General features: G+C 36.8%; 3 protein-coding genes across 5 annotated transcripts; 1 reads left to right on the top strand and 2 right to left on the bottom strand.

Annotated features, from left to right (window-relative positions):
• Nucleotides 1–272: 272 nt before the first annotated feature.
• On the bottom strand, nucleotides 273–11,280 carry LOC105166637 (uncharacterized). Its single transcript, XM_088882763.1, has 19 exons — nucleotides 11,077–11,280; nucleotides 10,677–10,879; nucleotides 9,568–9,637; nucleotides 8,818–9,414; nucleotides 8,557–8,730; nucleotides 8,343–8,456; nucleotides 7,528–7,586; nucleotides 7,268–7,334; nucleotides 7,070–7,121; nucleotides 6,876–6,968; nucleotides 6,597–6,680; nucleotides 6,046–6,467; nucleotides 5,097–5,158; nucleotides 4,055–4,124; nucleotides 2,721–2,801; nucleotides 2,525–2,626; nucleotides 2,051–2,175; nucleotides 1,726–1,828; nucleotides 273–651 (listed from the first exon to the last, which is right to left on the bottom strand). Exons 2-19 carry the CDS (start codon nucleotides 10,745–10,747, stop codon nucleotides 538–540), a joined length of 2,460 nt encoding a protein of 819 aa, XP_088738889.1. The 5' UTR covers nucleotides 10,748–10,879; nucleotides 11,077–11,280; the 3' UTR covers nucleotides 273–537.
• Nucleotides 11,281–12,966: 1,686 nt separating this feature from the next.
• LOC105166636 (CDP-diacylglycerol--glycerol-3-phosphate 3-phosphatidyltransferase 2) lies at nucleotides 12,967–15,741 on the top strand. The gene is made up of 7 exons (XM_011086075.3): nucleotides 12,967–13,572; nucleotides 13,792–13,889; nucleotides 13,993–14,043; nucleotides 14,381–14,494; nucleotides 14,629–14,685; nucleotides 14,800–14,885; nucleotides 15,009–15,741. Exons 1-7 carry the CDS (start codon nucleotides 13,089–13,091, stop codon nucleotides 15,127–15,129), a joined length of 1,011 nt encoding a protein of 336 aa, XP_011084377.1. The 5' UTR covers nucleotides 12,967–13,088; the 3' UTR covers nucleotides 15,130–15,741.
• Nucleotides 15,742–15,986: 245 nt separating this feature from the next.
• On the bottom strand, nucleotides 15,987–20,860 carry LOC105166635 (putative protein phosphatase 2C 38). 3 transcript variants are annotated; one of them, XM_011086074.3, is made up of 5 exons: nucleotides 20,657–20,860; nucleotides 19,645–20,170; nucleotides 18,386–18,753; nucleotides 17,171–17,407; nucleotides 15,987–16,777 (listed from the first exon to the last, which is right to left on the bottom strand). In XM_011086074.3, the coding sequence occupies exons 2-5, from the start codon at nucleotides 19,976–19,978 to the stop codon at nucleotides 16,562–16,564; spliced, it is 1,155 nt and encodes a 384-aa protein (XP_011084376.1). In that variant the 5' UTR covers nucleotides 19,979–20,170; nucleotides 20,657–20,860; the 3' UTR covers nucleotides 15,987–16,561. The 3 variants fall into 3 exon arrangements, with proteins under 3 accessions (XP_011084376.1, XP_011084375.1, XP_088738820.1); XM_011086073.3 differs by lacking the exon at nucleotides 20,657–20,860 and adding an exon at nucleotides 20,413–20,633; XM_088882694.1 differs by lacking the exon at nucleotides 20,657–20,860 and having other exon boundaries at nucleotides 19,645–20,404.
• Nucleotides 20,861–21,526: the final 666 nt, after the last annotated feature.

Below are 21,526 nucleotides of genomic sequence, written 5' to 3'. Positions count from 1 at the left end.
GGGTTGGAACCAAGTATAGGTCGCAACTTGGACACACTGGTTAGTATTTGCGACAAATGCACAGGAGGGATTCAAAATGAATGCACATAACTATATAAAAATGGTCCTGGGCTTGAATCAACTAAAGAGTCGAGTACTGTAAATTCAATTGGGGTTCATTTCTGAGAAGCAAATCCGGTTGCAAGAATGCCATGAAACCACCAAATTTGCAGAATAGCTGCAGTTAGGCATAACAAACTACAGAGAGATTTTCTGTTCAGGTAGATGACAACTTTCTTAAATAACATTCGTCATACTTTATAAAGATGTGGTGCAAGTATTACATAATAAAGACTTTACAATTTGGCTAAACCGACAATTAGTGACCGACAAACAAACAATAAATATTATTGGTTCTCTTGATAATGAACAAAAAGAATGAATTGATAACTCTGTATTGGTCATGAAGGGACTTCGGAAATGGAAAGCATTTATACTCAACATAGGAAATCAACAGGTTCCATTGACAGATGTGTCGGAACTACAATTTGGTGGGCATTATACCTTCTCCTCTACCTCATGAACATTGGCATCGTCCTGCTCAAGGCTTTTATTTTGTCCCTCGTTTGAAGATTTCCCATCATTTGGCTCCTCAACACTGGTGGGTTTCCCCTGTTGCATCCGGTTTTTTCAAAGAGAATTGTCAGCACAGCACAGATATAAAGGGTATGGTTTAACATACTCGATGTACTAGACACACAACGAAATTAAAATAGGATTGCAAGTGCCTTTTATCGATAATCTTATGTTACAGCTTCAGAGTGAATACTTCTGCAGCAGGATGACAGAAAGATCTTTTCCATTAACTTTCGTATTTTCCCAGTTTGAAAGTAGAATTTTGGAACACCCAAATTCATTTGAACGATTTGCTTATTATGGAGCAAATGATGAGATATACACAAAGGAGTGCATGATGACAGAAACTATGTAACATTAAATCTTGTGAGCATAGCAGAAAGTATACCTACAAATCACCAAAGGAAGCAAAAAGCAATCTTATGGGTAGTAACCAATGCAACTATCTCCATTGCATGAAAATTAATGGGTCAAATTATACTGCCCAATGGTTAAAACTTTTAAATATTAAAATGAGCTGCCTTCCGTGCATGTATCTAGATTTCTAAAGAAGGTACCAGTCAATAATTTCCCCTGTTTACTACAGATACAGAACAGCAAGAAAAATATGAAATACTTCTGATAGGTGGAGAAAGCAACTTTCCTGACTATTCTAGGCAGGTGATTGGAAGTGTTTTTTTTGGTCCTTTCCCCCCATTTTGTGCACATAGTATCAGTCACACCCGTATGACCTCATTCCAACTAGACTCCTCTTGGGGGTCATGAAATGAACAGAGCAAGATGCCATTTGAAGAAGAATTTGGCTCAACAATTTTCTAATTAGTTTAGTTTTAATCGGAAATGGGATTTAGCTTCTGAGGTTATTAGGGACTTTGGTCTATTATGCTAACTTCTAATAAAGAAAACTTCAACTTTGGAGTTGGGATTTAAAGAGCTACACTACATAAAGTTAACCTATTGTTAACTAAAAGCAATAGGAATAGAACCACAGGAACTTGAAAATTAGAGGAATACTAATGAAGCCATGAACCAAGATTCATTCTAGGTATTTTGGTGTGTGTGTTGGGGGTACCCAGGGTGGGGGGGGGGGGGGGGGGGTTTATCACTAACCTTGTTCCTCTCTCCCCATCCTAGTCCAAATGGTCTGGATAGCAAACTAATCTTTCTTGTTGGTGTTTCTTGTGAAGTATCCTGATTGCTTTGCTGTGGCGATCTGCAAAGAACATTAAGATAAATTTGAACTATAAGGATGCCCTTTCTCCATAGACAAGGAATATATTAATAGGGGGAAATGGTGGAATTGTAAATGTTGTGCTTGCCCTTTCTTTACAACTATTGCTGGCAGCAACAGCAATAGTAACAACATGGGAAAAAAAAAATAAAGGGACATGGAGTAAATCAATTTAAAAATACATTTAAAGAAAGCTTGTATTACCGAGGAGAAGACAGTGCTTTGTTTTGCCCTGACTGGTACTGCAAGGTTGCTTCCAGCATGGACTCGGCCATAACTGCCCTCTTTTCCATCTCAGCCAGGGCAGCAGTTGTTCCTTTATACTTCTCCTGCATGCGGTCAATGCAAGAGTGCAGCACAAATTCAATATATCTACAATCGAAAAAAATTAAAGGAAACTAAGCAGACAAAATGTCTAGTCTGGATGCACATCTTGAAACCATACTACCACTGCAGGTTATGCAGCAAACTATCATGAATGAGGAATCGTGAACAGCTGGAAAAGCAAATTGTATGGTTTTCTGAAGATGACAATTTACGTCATATAATAATGTTACTTGCATCAAATGATGTCACTGTTATAAAAGCCCCAAATGGGGATCAAGATGCGTAAACTGCCACACGTAGGGGGTAACAACACTACAGCTACTACTACTACTAAGAAAAGGAGAAAGAAACCTGAAGCACTTGTGCTGCATATCTCTGGGCAGCAGCATCTTGCTCGGCAGATATGCGAGCATCCTCTGCCACCTTCTGTTCTTGTTCCACCCTCATTAAGATCTAAAAGTAAACAGGAATGCAATTACCATACTGGAACAAACCAATCGTGAAAAATTGGTGTAATTGTAACTCAATCTTAGAGCACTAGTCTTACCTGAAGCATGGCATTCTCTTGTTCATGCTTATCAATGAGTAGTTGCCGAAGCTCAGAGACCTCTCGTTCTAACTGCTCAACCTAAAGCCAGAAACAGATGCTTGCTATCAGGTTGAATAAATCAAGGAAAATCCCAAAAGAAGAACACTACCTAGGTTAAATTACGGACCAGATTGTAAATGCAGAAGATGGTATCCTGCCTCTGCTGCTATAATCAACACTTACATATCTACTTGACGCACTAGCTTAAAAAGTTATATACTATGTAATTTTATATAATACTTTCCTTCAAGTTGTTCAAGTTGTTTGTTATGATCCATATGGAAGAAGATTTAAATACTTACCCTTATCAGTTTAATAAAAATAAGGTGGGATGAAAAGATTATTTTATCTAGCTTTATCTATTAATCTTTTTGGCTAGATAACAAATAAATTACCATATAAATAATTTAACCAATCAAAATGAACTCATAAATTAACTAACTTGAAATCTCTTCAGTAAGCAAAAAATAAGAATGAGACTGCAATATTTTGTTTTTGTGCCATGGATGACAGCATAAAAAAAGATATATATAGAGACTAATCTAGTTGCAGAAGGAGTACATGGTAGCGGAAAGATAGAAAATAAAACAAAGTTGGACATAAATTGTATCTCTGAATAATATGATAAATAAAAATCCAAATGGGGATCTTCTGTCTTTCAAGCTACTCTCGCTCTTCTACCCAATTTTGAACAAAGAGAAAAATGGAATCCGAAGAGGTTCATCTACACCTTGTTTTACTTCCATCTATTCTTTCAACCAAACAAAACTTTTTCCTAGACTCATTCACACTTTCATTTCCCTTGTACAATCAATTCTCACCGTCCAAACAAACTCACAAGGGGTGTTTGCAATATCTTCTGTGTTTCTTGTGGTGGAAATAAATTGTTGGAAGAGTTGAAAATCAGCAGTACTGAAAGTTGGGAGTATTTGAAAACAAAATTTAAAAGTGAAAAAAGGCTTACGTTGGATTGTTTGGGAAAACTACTTAATCGTTGCAATTTTACCAATAAGTTATAGAAGTTCGCTACGTTGGTTGAGAGTTGTCTATGACTTTTACTTAGATCATCTTATTCATTGAAAAGCATAGGATAAATCAAAAACACCTTGTCAATTTATTTTTAGCAAAAAGCTGATAAGCGCTTAAAATAAGCTTGCGCAAACAACCCTCCAGTAGGAAAAGTCATGGATAGCTAGCACATACTAGTGCACATGTCCACATATATTTCCACAAGCATTATTGTGACAAAACGAAAAGGAAAACAAGCAGTGTGCATCGAGCTTCTTACACACCCTTGCACTCAATTGTCGCCGATTATCCTGCTTAACCATCTCCACTAGTGCTATTTCAAGCTCTTCTGCCCTGTACAGAGAAAACTAAATATTAATAACTCAGTAACATGGGACATGGGATTATAACATGCTAACATAAATTTCTGCTTTAAGATGACAGCATTTTATCTTATCTGCAAAGGCCTTAAATCACACTACTGCAACTCACATGTCAAGCAAATTATTGAGCTGGTGGATTGCACTCCCTAAAATGGACTACCTAAAGGTTAGTGCAGATCAACACGGTGAATGTGAATTATCCATATCTCGTGATTTCCTTAATCTTTTTCCAAAAAAAAAAAAAAATCGCAACATATATTTTTATCGTAAGCCTTGATTAATGATCAGAATTGCAACATTAATAAAGCATTAACCTTACAGCTAATTATGCTTAACAGAGCACAGAAACAAAATCATGGAATGAATATTGGCTATCAGAACCATTTCCTATTTAAATATAAGAAATTTGTGTGTTAAGGACCATTCCAAGTGTTAATTCTAGAGACTTTTATCGTTTCAAAGACATGGACATCCTTCAGCATCATCAGAGAGGATAGTACCATGTACAAGCTTCCATAGCAATGAGGGGAAAGGGGGCTTGGGGAGTCCACATCAAGTGAGACTAGTATAACTTGCACAAAGTTCATTGAAAGTAGAAACTACATAATTCTAATCTAGATTTCTGCTTGTGTTATAGATGAAGTGAAGTGACACATAAGCATATGCTTTATCCTTAGGGGATGCAGGCAATGAGATTCCGACCTTGTTTCTCAAGAAAGACAAATATATAAGGTAACAGGTTATTTCCTGGTCAAAGCAGGAGGGAAGTTATTTTGAACACTTGATAATGTTTAAAGTTCCCTACAAATTAAGTGGGGTGTTCAGTCTAGAAGCACAGAAATGTCTGTCCTAAGGGAGCTGGATCAAATAGGAGGTTATCAACTAGAAAATGATAGCTTCAGCAAGCAATTGGAACTCCAGACTACTATAGATTTGTTCTCACCTAAGCTCAGCACATCGTTTTTCCTCAAGCAGCTTGCACAGCTCAACCTTAAGCCACACCGCCTGAATAAAATCAATGGCTTACATGGTCAAAAAAATGTTCGATAAGAGACACTATTTACTGTTTACTAAATATAGGATCAGTAACTGTAAACGGTATATCCTATGCATGCGAGAAGGACAAAACATTTTTAAATTCAAAACTATCATAATTCTTATTCATACTTCCAACAAAAAATGAGGAACAATATGAATAAAAAAATCAGGAGAAAGACAAAAGATGCAAAACAGTAATTTTTCATATAGTATAAGACCTATCCAGCAGGTATTTTGTTTGTTAATTAGATGGTAGTTAATATAAACAATCTCCACAAAAAGGAAGAAATACTTGTCAAAAGAGAGCCTGCATCTCAAGTTCAAGATTACTGAAGTGAATCCAAGAAAGAACACTAAGATACTAACCATTGACATGTATTCGTACTAGTTTACTTTGAATTCTTGACGTATTTGGTTCAAATATTTATGGTTGCTGTTGTTTACTATTATTATAGAACAAATAAAATATATAATCTGTAATTGGGAAAGACAGAAGCAGTTACTTATAGAAACAAGGAGAAAGAGTTCCTCAAGGTAGTTACAGATCCCTAAATAGGAGAGGTGATACATAAAGTTGAATCTAAAGTCCTTCCGGTATACTAAGTCGAGTAACAATAGCTCATTATGGGAGTCATGCTAATAAAGGATGATGTTAGAGAATCATCAGTGTGCTAGCGGTGCAGGCGTTCCAATCGAACAAACTCTTAAAGTAGAACACTCCGAGGCAAGAAATAAGCATGACAAGTGTGAATGTAAGTCAAAGAAACTTATTGAAAAATGGGAACAAGTAGGGGATAAGAGTCCATATATGGCTATTGTGGTATGATATGCTGGAAAAATAAATAAACAGCTACCTGCTCTTGAAGATCTTTACCAGGATCTACCTCCATGTCACCATTCAAGCTCATATATGGCCCATTCACATTATCAGATGAAGCATCCAAGTGTGAAACATTATCATTGATGTCAGCATTCGTTCCTTCTGGTTTATCAGTTCCTACCATTGTTGAATCAGGAGCCTGTTTGAAATTATATAACTTTGAAGCCAGAACCTGGGAGTCCCTCCAAACTCTAAACCCCTTCGATCTTTCTTCCAGTGCAGCCTTGACAGCAGGTCGATGTTTATTTCTCAGTTCTTGTAATCTCTTTTCATTAACATTTTGGTAAGCCATGCAAGCTGTCAAGACAAGTTGACTGCTATCAAAAGTGGAGCCTGCTAGCGACTGAAGCAGTGTGACTGCGTCTCCAGCATCCTTGGTTGTAACCAATGCAGGTCCTGCACAAAACTGAACAAAGATAAGTTTCATCCGGAAGAAAAGCCAACAAAGTTTCATATGAGCAGACAAACTTACATTATATCCTATTCTTTTATCAAATAAATAAATCAAAAAATATTTGCCAGTACCATATAACTCCATTAAAGCGAGTGCAGTCCGGAATAGCATTACACGATTTCCTTCATAGAGAAGTACGTCCCAGACCCTAAGAACTGAAGGAATACAGAATTAATCAGGTTTAAGGGTGTAAGAATTGAAAAATGGATGACCCTAAAGTTAATAAGTAGGATCAGAATGCAGGGTTTCCTGTAAGGCAATGGTATCAAGTTTCAAGGTTACCTAGCAATGATATCCAAATTCATGATTTTTTCCAATTAATATTGCATGACTGAGATAAAGAACCTCACCACTTTCCCATGGAAGCATATTCATAAATATCGTAAGGAACCACGGCCCAGTCACCCATGCCACCTGCACTCCCAGATAATCCAGATGGTTTACTGTGGCACAAAAAAAATTAATGAGGAGCAGAAAAAGATGGTTGGATAGAATACTCGTTATGAAAGGGTATGTAAAAGAAAAGCTACCAAAAGGAACAAACCTAGTTTGGGAAATCTCTCGCGCACCAACTCCTCAAGAACAAGTTGATCAACCTGCCAAAGACATAATTTAACACGAGAACCTTAATCATCTTACACCATTTTATCATGTGTAACTATTTCAGAGAAATGTTTGATAAATTGGTGGGAATTTGTTCTTCATGTAAAGGAACAGCTGGCAAACAAAAGCCTAGGAATACCTGAGATTCTATCATTTCTTCTGAATAATAGCCATCAAAATAGTCATCTAGGATACCCATTAAAGCCCTGAAATTTAATTAACTCATGAGATATATCTAGTTTAATAAGATCGAGGGCATCTAAAAAAAATTATTCAATGAGGCTAAGTGAAAACATTATAATCTGCAATACGACATGTTACGTAGCCAGCAATTTTACAGTTTCACAACAATGGGTATACAATAACATGCAAAAAAAAGTGAACCAAGATTCAACCCACCAAAATGCATTTTCCTCGGGCATCAAAAGCAATAACAAGCCTGCGAAGAAATTCATAGCCTGCATGCATTAGATATAAGCATCAGCAGCGCCCTACAACAAGATATCTGATTGCAGCACAAAACATAAGCCTGGAAGGCCTGGTACTTACTGATTTTTTTTTAAAAAAAAGAACAAAATAGATGTAAAAGACATTTAAAAATTGCAACAGACTTCCAGAATAAAAGAGTCCTCGGACTATATGAAACAGTTTCCCTTAATATTTTAGTAAACAACATTCTGTATAAACCCAAAAACTCATAAGCGCTTCAATTCTTTCAGAGCTGACACTGTAAGATGCTAATGATTAACGAAGAAAGACAACAATTATCCAACTGGGAGGTCGTGCAGAATTCTTGATCTAAACAAAACTTTCAAATATCTAGATGAGAGAGACTTGTGGATAATCCAAAAGTATTAGAATTACAGCAGCTAGACGCACACACACCCCACCCATCCAAAAAAGAAAAATACACTGACAAACAGGGCAGAGCATATATAAACCAAAAAGAAATTGTAGAAAACAAATCAAGAGAAGGCTTTAGAAGATTGGCTATTTCTTCTGCTCCATGCTGCTTCAGAGATGCAATTCTTTGGATGAGTAGATCCACCCAAATAAATAAGTTTAAAGTGGCAAGAACTTCATAGTAATGATACTGTGACAAGTCTTCATGGGAGAACAACCATATTTCAGAAAGCATCAAATATTAAAAAAGAACTTATCATTAATTGACATGTAAGATAGTCTTTCTAAAAGGTTCTTTGAAGTAGACTTACCTGGCAGTAGCCAACAGAAGGATTATGGCGGGCATACGCAGTAAGCAAACGCCTTAAAGCATTTCTACCATCATCATCTAAAGCAGGATGGCCTGGAAAAGTTCGAGGCAAGTCCTGCATTGCAAAGGTAATAAAATTGGATTTCTAGTCGCAGCCATATTTAAAAAATAGAATTGTTAGTAAAATACCACACAGGTGAAGAAGAATGAATAACCTTCTCAATCTGGCCTTTCCATTTTTCAGGTACACCTGCACATTCTGGATTTGACTCATGAATCTTATCCTCCAGTTCATTGTTATTGCTTCTGACACAATTGTCTGGAGCAAGCAAATTATGATAGTATTTTTCCACTCGACGTGCTTTAACACCAACAAAGGCTTGCCAAAGCTGTAATTTCAAGTGAAAAGAATTAATAAAGAGTATAGAGGGAAAAATCAGCAAGAGAATTATCAAGAATGTTTGATCTTTTCCTACTTCGCCCCTTAGTGCCATTGGCACCCCTCCTTGAACAAGACACTCCAGTTCTTCCTTCCAAGGAGGTAGAGATTCTGAATTAGTAGCATTGTGAGCCGCCCCCACAGTTGGAGCAGGAACACTATCTCCTGAACTTATGTCTTGAACAGGATCTGATTCTGATCTTTCCAAATCGTAAAACTCTTCCTCAGAGTCGTCTTCAGATGCTCCTTTCCCAGGTTTAGCCTCTTCTAGGGGAGGAATTGGCTTTCCTGCACCAGGCACTGATTCATTTTTAATTGAAGTGTCCTTCTTTTTCACACGAGCACTCATCATATCTTCTATGGCGCGAAGAGATGGCCTGATCTCTGTCCATATTTGTACGCGGTGAATTTTAACATCTGTTGCAGATTGCACTTCATTTTCCTTTTTCAAACTTTCATGGTTAGTCTTATCATTTGAATCCTCCGGTTCACCAGCATTCTTGGAATTATCATCAGCTGTTAGATTCACTGATTCAAAATTCAAATTTGCAGCATTATGGGTATCAAATAAGCCAGATTCTGATTGCCTTTCCAGAAATTCCTTCCATCGATCTGATCTCTCCTCCTCTTCTTCCTAAAATCACATCAGATGACATATATTTATTAGTAATTAATTACTTTGAAAAGTAAGGCAAGGCAGTGGCCAGTTTGATGGTTTTCTCCTCCTAAAAGTATTTAAAAAATTCGTAACCGACAGAAATTGAGTTCATAGGGAGAATGGGAAAACCTTGTAGATGTTAGCATATTCCCGATATCGTTGTACATGCTGAGGTCTCACTGCAAACCCATAAGCATCCCTGCTCATGCAATTTCCAAATTAAAATGCAGAATCAAGCAATTACTCTTTGTGATGATAATCTCCAGCCTTTCCTTCAGGTTTTATTAATTTTAAAGGCAAAAATGCAAAAAAGAAAATAATTTGAGGAAAAACCAGGATACAGAAATAAAATCTGTCCAGATATCACGCATTTATTTTAGTTCCACGGAATTTCTGTTTTAAACAAACAGAGAGTTAGAATCACCCCACATGAAGTATCTCTTTCTCTTACAGTTTCATGGAATAAAAGATGCGAATTAGGAGATGATTGGTGAAAAAGTTACCAGAGCAATACCAAGATTGTGCATATATATTGCACTTATTCATATTTCTAGGTCCCCTGTACCAAAAGTTTGTAGTAGTTCTTCTCATCCCACATACATGCTATCAGCCTCCAAAAACTGCCTACTCAGATTAATAGCAACAACCTCACTGTAAAATGGTTTTAGCATTGTCCCACCATCACAACTGCTACGTCAAACTTTGTTTGAATGCAAATCACACTGAAAAGTAACTTTTTGTTCAAATTTACAACTAATCAACTTTCCATGTTCTTGGATCCAGTAAAATCAATGTTATGAATCTGGTGAAATTATTAGAATATTTTTTATCAAGAAAATAGGAAAAACTGAAAGCCGGAGAGGAAACCTCATCGGTGCACTTCGACATCAATTTACACCCCAAAAACCTTAATCATAGCCAGTCAACCAGAAATCTCTTATACAAAAAAAAAAAAAAAGAAAGAAAAAGAAAAAGAAAACAGAGAGAGCATAATAGCCAGTTCGATAATAAATACTCTCAAATTGGATTTATTTGTAATGTCGCAGAACCCAAGAGCAAAGCAACAGAAAACCTCAAAACCCGAAGAACCCAAGAAAATCGACAGACTCATTTTTCAAACTGCGGCTGAACTAAGGTGAAGCAGAGGTTAACACCAGAGTGACAGATCATAAAATAAAAGCAATGCAAGAAAGCAAAAATGGCCGACACGTGGGGAAATACAAAGCACATTGCAATACCTCTTGTGATCAAAAGAAATAACAGGAACAGGGTTTAGCACAACCGCCGCCGACGCCCCTTTGGCCTTCATTATCGGAACCAATACAAAAAAAAAAAAAAACCAATCCCACCTCCAAAAATAGCTTTTTTCCTCTTTATCCTTTACTGGGTCTCCTTACTTTGACGGGCTCGATCTATCTACTTAACTCTCCCCCCTAAATCTCTGCAACAGAAGGAAAACCGTACAGTCAATAAATGTGAAATGGGGTCCCCCTGTTTTCTTGCTTCTTGGCTACAGCAGTGAGTGGTCTCACTGAGTAAGTAGGTTCGGCGCGCCAGTGCGTGTAGTGTGTGGGGTAAGGGGGTGGCATCATTATCACATGGAAAGCGCGAGGTTACCGTCAGAGAAAAATGGTTTACATGTGAGAAAGGGAGTGATTACTGATTGCTTAGCACGGAGTTCGAGTAATGGTAGAGCAGAGGAGTAATTTTGCAGCCAAAAAGGCGATCAGATATCTCAATATCAGAAGATTGTTCATACTTCAAACCGCAAAAAGGTGAGCAATTTCTTGGGAGTGGGCGGTTGGGGTGAAGGGGACTCACTCAATTTGTACTACTTCTCACACTTCTTTCCTATGTAGGCTTCATATTTTTGAGAATTAATTTTCATTTTAAACAATATATATTAATTAATTCCATAGATATCAAACATTAAAAAATAAAAAAAACTTACCAGAAATTATTGAAAAAGATTGAGAAAAAAAACAAAAAGGATAATATGTGGAAGTTAGAAGAAATAAAAATAAATAGAAAATAACATATCATAAATACTGAACACACTAAAATAGTACTCTTCAATTATATAAAGCTATAGGTACTCGTTTTTTCTGCATGTATATTATATATTTTATATTTTAAAATATACTGTAAATAATAATAAAAATATAAACTTTTCACAACAATAAAAAAAATAAAAATGGAAAACTAAGATTGTAATATCGGACCTAATATAAATATTGGGTTCTAATAATGTGAACAAAAGGTGTGATTATGCATGATTATTAATTTTATCATGCCTAATCACACGAATCAAATGAGGCCTAAATCTCTCATAAGTTATATATAACTAGCAGCTAACGCACATTGATGTGTCTACACAATGTAATAATTTTTATTGTATCTTTTTAATTAAATGAAATAAAATAAAATTTGATTGAACTCAACATGAGTTGAGTTATAGTAATTTGATACTTTACGATTTATTTTCTTTTTTAACTTTTTATTAATCATAACGAGTTTGAGCCAAATCTAAAAGTTTATTGAATAAACAAAATTTGTTCAAATTTAGTATGCTATGCTTAACAAATTAAATTTAAATGAATTTTCATTAATCGAACTGAAATTGAGCACCCAATAATTTTTCATTGAAATAAAAATTGATAGTTATTGCTCATCGGAGCTAACACCGTAAAATGTTGGAAGATATAATCGGCTATTTTATGATGTTTAAGACAGCAACAGTTTTTAACTGAGATTTAAATAAAAATGAATTACATATCTAGATACTAGCAGGCAAATGAAAAAGTATGCAAGAAAAATAACATGTTCTAAAAAATGTGCAAAAATATTGAGAAAATCTAAAATGTTGTTGAGCCGGCTCCTCCATCTTGCGATTGTAGGGCAAGTTTACTTTCACAGTTGTTGATTGATCCAATTGGATGACGGTCTACGTGAGTACGAAGTGTTATTGCTACATCAAAAGGTAACGAACGTTTGTTTAGGAAGAGTTTGTTACATGTTTCAGCTAACTTAGCACAACTCCTTGTCTCAATTTTTTTTTCCAAATTATCTAACTATCTATTACCGCGTTGACAGTTCATGCGTCTGTCTATTGTGAATGTCTGGTGGTGACATGTCCGTTGAGTAGTTTGAGTTATCATATGCTACAAGTGCTTTGGTCTGGTTAATGGGCACTAACAAGTGTCAGCTAAGTTAAGTGTAGACCTTAATTTTTGAGTTCCGAACATCTTGACTTCTTGATTTTGTCGCAAATAGATTTGAGTTCTGATAATGTATTATAATGTAAGTGTATTATATTGAAAATACAACTATTTCTACTTTTAAATTCAATAAACAATTCGAGTTTTAAAGAAAAAATTGAAAATGGGGTGAGAATACCAACACCCTAAAATTTTGGTGTAAGATTAAAATGACTGTAATTATTCGTACCTTTTTGGAAATTCCGAAACTTCATGGGTGCTTTTTCGAAATTTCAACAATTTGTGTATCAAAACTGAATTTTCTTCAATATTTACAACCAAACCATAATTGGCAGTTCCCCTTCTCCAGCTGGACCACCTCTGCTGACGTAAGCCTCCGGCGCTAACTTGAGCTCCCGTGTGCAGTTAACCTATACCCCATCACCATCCACCATGCCGGGCGCCCTCAAGCTCACCAATTTCACTATCGTTCACGCTCGTAAACCCTACAGATTGCTCAACAATTTCTCCTCCACATCCTCCACCACCGCCACCGTCGATTCGAGGCCAATTCCCCGGCTCAAGTACTTCGCCGGGTTCTGGTGTAGGACAACCCTATGCGCATCCGCCTCGAACGTTGATATTGCCTCCCACTTTTTCCGTAGCGGGAAAAACGGGCGGAATCTTCACTTCTACACCTCCGATTGTAGGAACAAAGGGCAAGTCGTTCATTTACAGCGCAGCACAAACGGTGATTTCGGAACTCAAATGGGTGCCACTGTCAATGGCAGGGTCGACAGCCAATGCAACGAACCTGATGTGTTGCAGCCGCCGCAAAAGGACGGAGAGAAACGGCCGGCGGAGCCGTCTAAATTGCTCACATTGCCTACGATCCTGACAATTGGCCGTGTTGTCGCCGTCCCGCTTCTCGTCAGCAGTATGCACTGAATTCTGTACCTCCTCTTTGTTTAAGCTTTTCAATCTGTGAGTTGGTCAACAGTGCATCAGAAAATAATGATGGAAACATTTGCTATTGAGTTCTTTCCAGTTGCTTAAGTTCTGATTTTGATTTCATATCCAGTTCAGTCTATTTTGTGTGCACCATTTTTTAGCAGTGGTAAAATTGATGAATTGACATTTGGTATCTCTGTACAAGCTTTTTATGTTGAGAGCTGGTGGGGACCTGCTGCTACAACGGGAATCTTCATTGCAGCTGCCATTACAGATTGGCTCGACGGTTACCTTGCTCGAAAGGTGCTTCTTTTCAACCTTCAAAATTTCTCGAAAACATAAGATGAGGTTTATCTATGTTGTCTCCATTTCCTGACATGCATGTTCATGTATATTTGCATAACAGATGAAATTGGGTACTCAATTTGGTGCATTTTTGGATCCGGTGGCTGATAAGGTAACACTGACGATTTTGGCACACTTATATATATTTGCCCGAGTATAAATCTTCTGATTTAAGTTTTTAGTCCACTGTTATCTTGAAATCATATGAAAGATAAGTGAAGCTATAAAATAAAGAGCCATTATAAGAAAAGATTATAGTATTTTAGGGTGGTATGAGTGAGAGTAAAAGCCCAAACTTTGAATTCAGGGATACTCTTTGAATGTATGGACTCTAAGAGCCGACATTCTTTGAACTACGAACTAATGCTCAACTTTTTTCGGAAAGTTGAAACAATGTTGGCCAAGCTAATGCAGGAGGACCTTATAGTTGTCTTTTTTAATTGATGCAGCTTATGGTAGCTGCCACCTTGATCTTGTTGTGTACCAGACCATTTGAAGCTGGTATGTTTGGACAAGCGCCATGGCTGTTGACTGTGCCTGCAATTGCCATAATTGGTAGAGAGGTAAGATCCTAAGTATTTGAGTGCTGGAAATATCTATTTCAAGAGCAGTTTCTGTCCTTTTCAACATTACTTACTTTTGTTTAATTTGGTACATTACATGCATTTACATGTTTGACTAAGTCATCAACTTGCAGATAACCATGTCTGCGGTCAGGGAGTGGGCTGCTTCCCAAGACAGAAAGCTTTTAGAGGTTCAAAACTCAAGCACACATATCTTGCCATTATGAAAATGTTCATTGGCCTGTAAATTTACTTGCTTCCATTAGTGAATCCACTGAAAATCTCTTGCTCTGCCCCTCGCCCAGGCTGTTGCAGTTAATAATCTAGGGAAATGGAAAACTGCCACACAGATGACTGCATTGACCATGCTTTTGGCTGCCAGAGATGGAAGGTATTTTCCCTATCTTTTTTTTGATGTAATTTCAGTGTAGATTATTTTAGTTTTGGAGATTGTATGTGTAATTTTCTGATGTATGCAACTGTCTTCTCTGTGTGTGTGTGTGTCCGTGTACAGTCTTGTAGGTTCAGGAGCTCTTGTATCTTCTGGGGTAGTGTTGCTCTACATATCATCATGGCTCTCCTTATGGTCATTGCTTGTGTATATGAGGAAGATATGGAAAGTGCTGCTGCTGTAGTAACATCGACCATCAGTTGTATTTCTTGATTCATATCTGTTAGAGCTGAGATTGGCATCATCCTTTTCTACACGGTGACAGTACTCTCTAGACACGGATGAGGAGACACTGCACATATTGGTGATTCTTCAGCTACACTTGAGTTCGATCCTGTGAAAGTTCTATGGTCCAGGAATGCAAGAAAAGATATTGGCTGAACATATTGCAGCCTTCTAGCATTTGTTTTACTGACTAATAAATCATCAACCAGCATGTGGGGGTCCCAAGTTTTCCATCCTCCGGAAATTTGTTGGGGCTAAACTCGGTCTAGATGCTGCTCACTAATGGTTCCTTTGGGTATCATGATGATTTTGGCAGTCCTTAACTACACTTGTAGCATAAACAGTCTGGAACTTGTGTGCCTGAATTTTATGCAAGCAGCTAAAAATTTATTTTTGCACACATGTGGCTCTCTGGTTGACTGTTCAAGCTAGAATCATCAGTCATTGGTTTTTGAAGATTTGTAAAAAAGAAAAGCACGGCCACATTTTTCTGTTGATTAATATGTTGTAAAAAACGTCATGTAATATGTTGCAAAAATTGTGAAACGTACATGTTGTGGTTTGATTTGTACTCTTTATGTTTCCAATCTGATCAGCAGAGTTCACCTAAATTCATTTCAAACAGGAGCTTGTTATATGGACAATGCAAAGATTTGCCTTCTAGTTTTATATTCAAGGTCTTCTACAGGTGGCTAGTGGCAAAACCAGCTTGTTACTATTACATCATGCCCTGGGGCTGCAAATTCTGGTGATACAACTCAGACGGCTCTCACAGTCTACACACACACACAAATCCACATTTATGGACTTGAAATCTGAAACTCCAAATGAAATGTTGCATTTTCATGTATTTTGGTGGTCAGAAAGGTTGATGTTTGTGGCTCATGCCCAAGGCAAAAAGAACTCAACTTCAATGTATTAACCAGTACTAGCAGTTCAGGCAAAGAAACTGGCTATCCTCAATTCTACTAAACTCCATGGATACTCAAATGTCAAGAAATCCAGCCACGATGAGCTTAGATTGTCAGAACAAGAGCATCTAGTCTTTCAACCAAATCTGAGATGTGTACTTGTCTGGAATTCTGGATGATGATCAACAGACAGAAGGAACCACAAGCATTCTGAAGAAACTTTTTGGATTATTCTTAAGAGAATAAATCACTGTCCCCTGTTCATCACCTGGTAACTATCCCTGTTTCATATGCCAGTCAGCAAAAATTTCGAAGCGATGCTCCCTTGGCATCTTCCTGGCATAATCATTAACATTATCAAGAGTCTTGAGATGCCAAACATCACCTTGACATGCTTGCATATGTTCCTTTTTCCCATTGGCTGAACGAAACACGGAGCCTTCTGGTTCTGTAAGAAGGATTGTACCATGTGTTGGCATCTCAAGGGGTAAATGAACCTCCTTTTATTGAAAGAATCGGTCCATCAAATGGACTGCTAGTAACCAAATGGGAGTCTAGAAATACAACTATCACTGTGATGTCATCGTGAAAATGTCGTCTCACTCCCCTATCAATCTTTTTCAGGTCCGAATATCTCATTTCTCTTTTCTTTGCTGCTTCGTGCAATGCAGCTTTGACGAGTTTTCTGGCGATGCCCTGCAAATAAACAAAACAGAGAAGGTTCTTAATCAGGAAACGGTATGACCATAGATGTCCATATGTGAGTTAATGAAATCAGCCACCAGTCTCTTCTATACTATGTCGGAGATCAGGAAAAGGTTCATAATCAGCATATAATGGCCTAACGAATGGTTGCCTTTGATGCTTATTAGTAAACTTCAGACTTGACAAACCGGAAAATATTTGTCCTAATAAACCAGTTGCCTTTAATGTTCCGTGAAATGAGTAAATTTGAGCCCAGTCGCACTGCAGCTCTCTAATAATATGTTGGTGGTCAGGGGACGGGTGGGAGGGTGGCCCGGACTATTTTTTGTTTGGCATGGCCAAGAAAATGAGAAAAGAAAAGCTCAAGTAACATAGAAATCATACGTTTCGTGGAGAGCAGCTGACGAGTTCAACAGCCTCTTGATTGCTAAGGTGCTCCCACAGGCCATCAGAAGCAAATATAAGAAATTGATCCTCAGGATAAAGTTCCTTAACGAGTATTGACGGCTCTGCCAAAAGGATTGGTTTCTCGAATGGTTCAGGCAATCTGAATTTTGGCAACAAAGGCGGTCTATTGAACTCTGATTTCTTCAAGTAGGCATCACCAATTGATCTTGAAACCTGAGATGGAAGTAAATATATATTAGAAAGGCAAGTCAAGAGAAGTGGTCTGCAGCATTTCTTATCAAAATTAAAATAATTAGCATGTCTTATTAAACCAAATGTGACAGTTATTACATTAGAATCTTGCTGAAAAAGATTACAGAAGTTCAATATTGCAACTCATTATTTATAGACTAGTATTAGGTCAGACTATGTTGGAGCGCTTTTGCGAAAAGGATATGGAACAGCGATGCGGTCATAGTTCCTTTCAACATCCACTTTAATTGTAAACAATTTCTCCTCTTTTGCAGGAAATCTCATCCCGACTCGTGGAAAGCAATAGTTAAGTTCCACAGCTTAAGCATTGATGTTTTGATGTCAAAAGACTACGGTTTACGACAAAAATCCTCATGCCACCCCACATAAAAAATGAAAATGTAGTGCGAAAGCCCCCTCCATCCAATATGTATATATACCACAGACATAAGTACATAGATACATGAAGACAAACAAACAGAGAGAGGGAGAGAGGAGACAACTGAGTTCTTCAATATTGTACACTAAAATTATGTCAGATTTATAGCACTAACTTATGATAGTTGGAGAACAGGACATCAAGTTCTTCAATTTTGTAAAATTACAGCATAATTTCTCTGTCAACACATCAATTATGGAACAGACATCTAACTCATTGTGGAAAGATCTATTCATTCTTTTCTTTCCACTTTTTTAAAACTAGAAGGCTTTTTCCACACAAATAACATCACATAATGTTTAACGAAATTCACTATCACATGCCAAGAAAATGAGTAGAGTCATACTGATAACCCTCTAATCAACATTATTTTGTAAAATGAGTTTGTCAAGGTTTACCAAGGCCGACTCCCAGAGAATACAATAAATAGCCCAGAGGATTTTGTAATTAAAGCCAACTAGAGCATCGAAATAATATCTCACGATAGAGAACAAAAATGATAATTAACAGTTAAATGTCACCTGAATGATACCCTTGACACGCCAAACCTTGTGCTTCAGAACAACAATCTGAGGATCATCGGGATGCAACGAATGTAATTCCTCCCGAACAGATTCCAGATTTGCATTGTGTTCATCTGATAACTGGACGGCTTTGACCTCTTTCTCAGCCTTATCAAGTCTCCCCAACACTGCCCTGGAATCTCCAGCATTTGCAATGTATAAAAATCCGTTGCATACAATGCCAACCAAACAACACGATCCCACGGAAGCAATTTCTGGTTTAGTTTCCCATTGCTTTTTAACCAAAGAAAGAAATTCTTCCTCTGTTGCCAAATACGCATTTTTTATAACATCAGCTGACATGTCTTGATCATCTGATGCGAATTCTGCATAAGAATAGGTGTCAAGTGAGTACATATGCATTAGAGTGATGCAGTTCAAGCAAAGTTACATGCAATCTCAAGAAATTTCAAATATAGAATCAACAAGCAGGTATGTCACTCCTTTTCTTCTTCTCAGCATTATGTATGTCTTGACAGACCACTCTAACTTTGGCTGTTGATGATAATAATAGTGAAAGAGTTCACCGAATTCCTGAACTGACACTAGATCTTTCCACCTAGATGTCTCATGTGAATTAAAAATGGTAGATTAGTATAATGGGCTGTTTATGTGTGTCCTTACGAGTGGTAACTGTTAAGCATGAAAACAAATAACACTCTCATATATCCCACACAGACGGCCAAAAGAAACAGAAAACATGTAAAATTCTGTTGACTGAACTTAGCGTACACTGAACTACTTCTTCAAAATTTATAGTCCGTACGAGCAAACTTGATTCCTATATCCTATCCCAATTAGTTCAAGAAATTAACCTAAATGTCAATTGCTCCCATCTATATATATAGAGGCATCATAATTTCCAATCTGATACTTGGAAATAATCTTTTCACAATTATGTAAAGCATATTTTAGGTTAAAATGCTTATCATATACTATTTCCCCTCTCCAAAGTTTGACCTTTGATTCCCACTCCTATAATTGTTTGATTCAGCACTAAATCTCACAAAATCATGTGTTCTGCAAAGAACATGTAGAATATGATATACTAGAATTAAGAGAAGCCCTACAACTTTAAAGGAAGTCAAGCACATTCTGCAAAAGGAAAATTACAGCCTAACAGAAAAAACTATCGAGATCCAACTAATTTTCAACAGAATCCGCATATTGAAGAGGAAACTAAATAATAGAATATGTCGTAAGAGAGAGAAACATACTCTTAATATTTTCAAAAAGTCGATCCCTTAAGAATCTTGAGGCTGCTGGACCGGCATGCCCATCATAAATTCCAACAAATGTACCTTGAGGACCTGACTCAGTGGAGCTCATTGGCCCGGACTCGAGCTGGCTGTAATCTTCCAATACAGTATTGGCTTGAATTACTGCCATCGAAAATTCCCCGTTGACGTGGTATCCTGAATCTTTATACCACCACAAACCATCGGAACGGCCAATAAGTTCATACCCTCTATTGCTGCTATTTTCTCCGTCATCATCTACTAATGGCCTCCAACATGGCAGTACAAGCTTTCTCCATGTAGGGGTCACCATAGCTCATACTACTTTCTTTCCTTATTCACTCAAATGAACCCGCAATATAGCAAAAGCGAATAAAAACAACAGATATATAAAACTTTGAGCAACTCCAACCCCAGAATCAATGTTTTATCCTCCCTAGCTCCAAATCCAAATCATAAATTCCCAACTTTATGCAGTCATCAAACAATGCAGACAACCATCAATCTGTGTTATGCACAACAAGGAAAAAAACCAAGAAACCAGCAAAATTAAACAGGTTCCTCCCGAAAATAGCACAATCCCAAAAGACAATGCACAAAAAACAACACCAAACAGTTAATGACTTTTAAATAAGATGCATTGAACGGAAATATGATGAAATGTATAGAGCCCACAAAATATATTCACATTTAATTAGTAAGAAAAAGAAAAAGAATACAAATAGAAATGAAGATTCTGAAAATTACCAAGAATCAGAGCCTTTCAATCATGGGGGCAACAACTGAACATCCCATTACAATTTTCAATTAGATACTCAAGATATCCTTTGAGAAAGAGGGCAAAGATTGTTCCTTTTTTCCTCTCTCTCTCTCTTTTTTTTTTAATTATTATGTTAAAAAAGGGATAGATCAAGAGAGAGAAAGATAGTGAGAGAAAGAGTGCAATGGCTTTGATGTAAATAAAATATGCATACATTAAACTAGTACTTACATATATATAATCAACTCTGAATGGGCTTCCTCTTTCCTGGTTGGGTTCTTGGAGATTTCTAGCAATTCCCATGCAAATTACAGGCTAAAAATGGGTAATCCCTACTTTGCAGTTTGCACCTTCAAAACCCAATGTATTTCACAACGCTCATTTAGAATCTGAAAATTTTCATTTTGTACCCCAAAACAAAAATTTACTGTGCAAGATCCACCGCTCTTGCACTTTTTAGCAGGTAAAATATCAGTGGAAAAAGTAATTTAGTGGAGAGTCAATGGTCACTATCTATTTCCTTGCCTTTTTATTTATTTATCTTTTTCTTTTTGAGGGGGGGGGGGGGGGGGAGGGGGGTCGGCATCAAGAGCAAAGCACTCTTTTAGGCAACTATTTCTCATCTCTTTCCCCCTTTCAATTACTGATAATTAGTAATTATCGCACGCGGTTCAAAATAAATATATTATACATACCGCGTTTACATAATTGCTTATCATATGTTATAACAAAAATTTGATAAATATTCAGAATGTAAACTTCAAACATATCTAAATAAGCACCATATTTTCGAAGACATGATTAGACTAATTTAATTTATACGTTGTTTAAAGTTATATTATTTTTTTTATTATTGTTAAATTTAAAGTATAATTACTAATTGCCCGTCTTTTTTCTATTTATCTTGAATTTAAAAATATTAGTTACTTTATTCCCTCATAATTGAAAGCTTATTTGCAATGAATACTTGCCTTTTTTCGCAAGAGTTCAAATTTTGTACGGAACCTAAAATTAAGGTATTAACTGTTTTTAATATATATCTGCAAATTAAAATTTACTCATATTTTTCTATTTTCCTCCCTCTTATAATTAAACATCATT

This window comes from Sesamum indicum, linkage group LG7 (genome assembly GCF_026168435.1).
Source record: "Sesamum indicum cultivar Baizhima isolate 11 linkage group LG7, ASM2616843v1, whole genome shotgun sequence".
Classification (NCBI taxonomy): domain Eukaryota; kingdom Viridiplantae; phylum Streptophyta; class Magnoliopsida; order Lamiales; family Pedaliaceae; genus Sesamum; species Sesamum indicum.
The sequence above is the reverse complement of the archived record's forward strand: the minus strand, read 5'-3'. Positions and strand labels throughout refer to the sequence as shown.